Source organism: Bufo gargarizans, chromosome 1 (assembly GCF_014858855.1).
Source record: "Bufo gargarizans isolate SCDJY-AF-19 chromosome 1, ASM1485885v1, whole genome shotgun sequence".
Classification (NCBI taxonomy): Eukaryota; Metazoa; Chordata; class Amphibia; order Anura; family Bufonidae; genus Bufo; species Bufo gargarizans.
The window spans coordinates 745,416,215-745,422,214 of record NC_058080.1 but is presented as its reverse complement, the minus strand read 5'-3'; the positions used below and the strand labels follow the sequence as shown (position 1 = coordinate 745,422,214).

General features: G+C 39.3%; 1 protein-coding gene across 1 annotated transcript; it reads left to right on the top strand.

Annotated features, from left to right (window-relative positions):
* Positions 1-411: 411 nt before the first annotated feature.
* On the top strand, positions 412-1,868 carry LOC122937928 (gastrula zinc finger protein XlCGF17.1-like). The gene has a single exon (XM_044293129.1). The coding sequence runs from the start codon at positions 426-428 to the stop codon at positions 1,320-1,322; it is 897 nt and encodes a 298-aa protein (XP_044149064.1). The 5' UTR covers positions 412-425; the 3' UTR covers positions 1,323-1,868.
* Positions 1,869-6,000: the final 4,132 nt, after the last annotated feature.

Genomic DNA, 6,000 nt, shown 5'->3' with positions numbered 1-6,000 from the left:
TGCATGACCGAGCGATAAACGGTGAAAGTAGTGTAGTGCAGAAGTGTAAAAAGTGGCCTGGTCATTAAGGGTGTTTCAGCTAGGGGGGTTGAAGTGGTTAAGGCATTCCAAATTAATGGCTTAATATCTTTCCTTCCTGCTGCATCCACTTCCAGTCTAAGGCTGCATGTACACGACCATGGTGTGTTTTGCGGTCCGCAAATCGTGGATCCGCAAAACACAGACAAGAATAGGACATGTTATATTTTTTTGCGGGACACGGAACGGAAAAACGGCGGCTTGGATGCGGACCAAAACACCGGCTGTGTGCATGAGGCCTAATATGAATGTTATGTTTGTCTACTCTTTGGTTTGGAAAAAAAACTAAATTAGCTATTTTTATCTCAACAGAAAATCCAAGTAAGGATGTAAAAGATGAGGATGTCATGCAGTGCTCTTCAGGAGAAAACCTAATTTACCCTAATGTACATTTAGGACTTCACAGAACAGATATATCCTATAATCCTCCTAATCACGAGGAACCATCTCCTGACAAATCACAGATTTTTACTGCAAGTACAAGTCAGAAAGAGGGTAAAATAATTCACTCTGGTATAGAGTTTGCAAAAAGCTCAGGTCTTTCTACACACATAGGAATTCACACAGGAGAGAAAGAGGGTGAAAGGTTTCAGCCTGGTAAACAGTTCAAAATAAGCTCACATCTAAGAATTCACACAAGGGAAAAATCATACTCCTGTTCAGAATGTGGGAAGTGTTTTACATATAAATCACAACTTATTATACATGAAAGAATTCACACAGGAGAGAAGCCATATTCATGTTCAGAATGTGGGAAATGTTTTACAGTAAAATCAATTCTAGTTAAACATGAGAGACGTCACACTGGAGAGAAGCCATATTCATGTTCAGAATGTGGGAAATGTTTTACAGTAAAATCAATTCTAGTTAAACATGTAAGAATTCACACAGGAGAGAAGCTCTATTCATGTTCAGAATGTGGGAAATGTTTTACACATAAAACAAATCTTGTTATACACGAGAGAAGTCATACAGGAGAGAAACCATATTCATGTTCAGAATGTGGGAAATGTTTTGCACAAAAATCACATTTCCTTAGACATCAGATGATTCACACAGGAGAGAAGCCATATTCATGTTCGGAATGCGGGAAAGGTTTTACACAAAAATACAATCTTGTTCAACATCAGAGAATTCACACAGGGGAGAAGCCATTTTCATGTTCTAAATGTAAGAAATGTTTTACACAAAAATCACAGTTTCTTACACATCAGAGAATTCACACTGGAGAGAAGACATATTGATGTTCAGTGTGCGGGAAATGTTTTACACAAAAATACAATCTTATTGAACATCACAGATTTCACACAGCATAGTAGCCATACCATGTTCAGAATGTGGGAAGCACTTTTCAGAGAAATCAAATCCGGTTGAACATTGTAGAATTCACACAGGAGAGAAACTATTTTCAAATTTTTAATATATTAAATTTAGAGATGAGCAATTTTCAAAAAAAAATTGGGGGATCTGATTCACTCAAATTGTTAATGCAACTAGATTCTGATCCAAATAAATTATACAAGAAACTAAAGCGCTCTAATTGCTTTGAAAAGTCTCTGTATCTCTCTTTTTTTGATTGTTCTGAATCGAATCACACAAAATTTTAATTTAGTAGAATCAGAATTTTTTGTAAAAGTCAAGTCGGACTTCAGAAATTTAGAATCCATTTGCTCATCACTAATTAGGTTATTTATGCCACTTAAACAGCAAATAATAAGAGGGTGTATTTTTTGAGTGGAATTAGCCTGAATCTTCCAGATGACCAAATTCTATTTGTAAGATAAACTGTGACCGAGACCCATGGAGAAAAAGTATTGTGGATATAAGGAAGAGAAGAAGAGTATTGTTTACTTCCAGAGCAGTAAAGATGAACTGTCCCCATAAACCTTGCTTCTTATCACTGTATTTGCACCTCCACCCACACTGAGGGAGAAGTAACGACGCTCCATGTAATTGTTTTATAATGTATGAGGACATATTAATATTTCATCTTTATTCAGACATATATTTTCTAGTAGTGCTGTGACATTTATTGGTCCTTGTCACGATCAGCAGACACGCTACATGACAGGGCTAGCATTAACTGCACTCATGCCTGTGAGGGTGTACTTCGTATCTATACTCGCTTTCATACTTGCTAATGCATTAGGCTAACAAAGAGTTAAGTGACCCCCAAACACATATCCACACATCATGCTGCTGCCACCTGTCAGTACTGCTGATGGAGCACCCCGGTTACAGACGCCCAGCACTAACAGGAACACAATTCATTCTAGCATACAACAGGCAAACCTTGGTAACACAGCAAAGCAGCACTTATAGGATGTGGGTGTACTTAGAGCATCAAGGAATTGCATATTAAAGATTTAATATACATAAGGTACTGTGCTGAAAGGTTACTAAAGATGACAAAAAGGTTATAAAGACAAGCCAACAGTACAGAAATAAAATGTGGATAACATAATAAATTGCATACTTATAAGATCAGTGAGGGGTCCATGCTGGGAGAACAGCTGAAAGATGACCAGACGTAAAAGCTTGTTATATCTCCAGGATCTGACCCCATATGTCTTTTCATAAGACATTTTAAGGGGTCCTGGCCCACTATGACCTCCCCATAGTCATGTGACTAAAGACTAGATAATCATGTGTACAAGCTATATGACAATTTTAGATTGTGCCATAACTTTTGGTAGATGTTTCCTAGAAAGATTATATGGACAGCAGAATTACAATCATATTTTACCAATGTGAAAAATTGGAAACAATTTTCCCTAAGGCCAAAACTTCAGGAACTTGCGACCGAAGAAACGCCCGAGTCTCTTGATTCTGAATATCTTGGTTTATTATTATAAACATGAATTATGACTGTGGGTTTTCAAATATTATATTTTCTTTTGACCTGTATAGATGGCTTAGACCTTTTTTACCCCCTGTGCTTTGGAGAGATGGGTGTTTCATACCCCTTTTTTAGCACCCACGTCAGATTAGCAATTCAGAAAGGACATTTTGTCTCTGTTGGTCACCTGAACTAATTTACTTACCTTCCTGGAAATGTAATTAGCACACCTCTATGCAGGAATATGCGTTGGGGTCTGGACTTATACTAATTATATCTGACAACAGTATTCATAACATGATCTATACAAATAAGAAGCAACTCATGAAGGATGATTCATAACAGTCCTACAAGTTAATGCTCCTGTGTAGCAATGTTGGTAGCAAGATGACTATATCACTGATTTATCTGACTGTGAGATCTTAATTTGTTGGTGAATTGTGATAATTAGCCCCATATGTACATTCCTGCAGTTTAGGGCTTTTTCAGACATCCGTAAGTGTTTTGCGGATCTGCAAAACACTGATACCGGCCATGTGGGTTCCGCATTTTGTGGAACGCACAGGGCCAGCGCTATATAGAAATGCCTATTCTTGTCCGAGGTTGCGGACAAGAATAGGACATGTTCTATATTATTTGCTGGGCCACGGAACAGAACTACAGATGCTGACAGCTGTCCGCATCTTTTATGGCCCTGTCGAAATAAATGAGTCCACACCCGTTCCATAAAATTGCAGAACAGATGCAGACCTGTACATATGGCCCTCTGCATGAGCCCTTAATGGTAAACCTATTTAAATACTGGAACTGAGTGCTATATCGGTGGTGTGGATCACTTGTGATTGCCCACATATGTTAATTAACACCTGAATAATGCTAACATGACTTCAGTGACCAAGTGATGCTCATATATGTTCCATATTTAGCCTCCCTTCTTCTTTATTACCTGCAGAGCATGAATGGAGACATGTTGATGAATTATTAGCATTTTATTTCAAATAAGTCCTGGACAGTAGTTTCCCTACTCATTTAGGCTATGCTCATTGAATAATAATTGTACTTAATGCATTTTTTATTTATTTTTGACACGCATTCTTCTAATATTAGACTTTCTCAATATGACACAGAATCCTGGGTGTGGGGAACAAAGTATAACAAAAAAAAAAGTATAATATAAAGTTGCAGAAGAGCAACACAGTTATATCGCTATATGGTCAGAATACAGCCAATAAAGTGGCCCAGATTAAATATGTGTTTGCAAAAAATCTGTCTACAAAGTGCAAATTGGCATAATTTGGTCTATCTAGGGTTTATACGCCTTTCTTTCTGGCCTGTTCAACAATGGGGTGGGATTTACCGAAAGGAGGTCGAAATTTGTGTTAAAGAAGAGAAGGAATAATTAAAAAACAAAGAACGTCATGCAAGAGGTAGAGAAGAACGTCTGCCAGACCTTCTCACAGAACTGACGGTGACATACAGATCGGCTTTACAGCCATACTAACAACAAACAGTGTCAGTCAGCACCAGCTGCCGCTGACACTTAAAAAAGGCCAGGAATCTCGGTGACACATACAGTACAGACCAAAAGTTTGGACACACCTTCTCATTCAAAGAGTTTTCTTTATTTTAATAACTATGAAAATTGTAGATTCACACTGAAGGCATCAAAACTATGAATTAACACATGAGGAATTATATACATAACAAAAAAGTGTGAAACAACTGAAAATATGTCATATTCTAGGTTCTTCAAAGTAGCCACCTTTTGCTTTGATTACTGCTTTGCACACTCTTTGCATTCTCTTGATGAGCTTTAAGAGGTAGTCACCTGAAATGGTTTTCACTTCACAGGTGTGCCCTGTCAGGTTTAATAAGTGGGATTTCTTGCCTTATAAATGGGGTTGGGACCATCAGTTGCGTTGTGGAGAAGTCAGGTGGATACACAGCTGATAGTCCTACTGAATAGACTGTTAGCTGCTTTTTTCTTGCCATAATACAAATTCTAAGTAAAGAAAAACGAGTGGCCATCATTACTTTAAAAAATGAAGGTCAGTCAGTCCGAAAAATTGGGAAAACTTTGAAAGTGTCCCCAAGTGCAGTCACAAAAACCATCAAGCGCTACATAGAAACTGTCTCACATGCGGACCGCCCCAGGAAAGGAAGACCATGAGTCACCTCTGCTGCGGAGGATAAGTTCATCCGAGTCACCAGCCTCAGAAATCGCAGGTTAACAGCAGCTCAGACTAGAGACCAGGTCAATGCCACACAGAGTTCTAGCAGCAGACACATCTCTAGAACAACTGTTAAGAGGAGACTGTGTGAATCAGGCCTTCATGGTAGAATATCTGCTAGGAAACCACTGCTAAGGACAGGCAACAAGCAGAAGAGACTTGTTTGGGCTAAAGAACACAAGGAATGGACATTAGACCAGTGGAAATCTGTGCTTTGGTCTGATGAGTCCAAATTTGAGATCTTTGGTTCCAACCACCATGTCTTTGTGCGACGCAGAAAAGGTGAACGGATGGACTCTACATGCCTGGTTCCCACCGTGAAGCATAGAGAGGAGGAGGTGTGATGGTGTGGGGGTGCTTTGCTGGTGACACTGTTGGGGATTTATTCAAAATTGAAGGCATACTGAACCAGTATGGCTACCACAGCATCTTGCAGCGGCATGCTATTCCATTCGGTTTGCGTTTAGTTGGACCATCATTTATTTTTCAACAGGACAATGACCCCAAACACACCTCCAGGCTGTGTAAGGGCTATTTGACCATGAAGGAGAGTGATGGGGTGCTGCGCCAGATGACCTGGCCTCCACAGTCACCGGACCTGAACCCAATCAAGATTGTTTGGGGTGAGCTGGACCGCAGAGTGAAGGCAAAAGGGCCAACGAGTGCTAAGCATCTCTGGGAACTCCTTCAAGACTGTTGGAAGACCATTTTAGGTGACTACCTCTTGAAGCTCATCAAGAGAATGCCAAGAGTGTGCAAAGCAGTAATCAAAGCAAAAGGTGGCTACTTTGAAGAACCTAGAATATGACATATTTTCAGTTGTTTCACACTTTTTTGTTATGTATATAATTC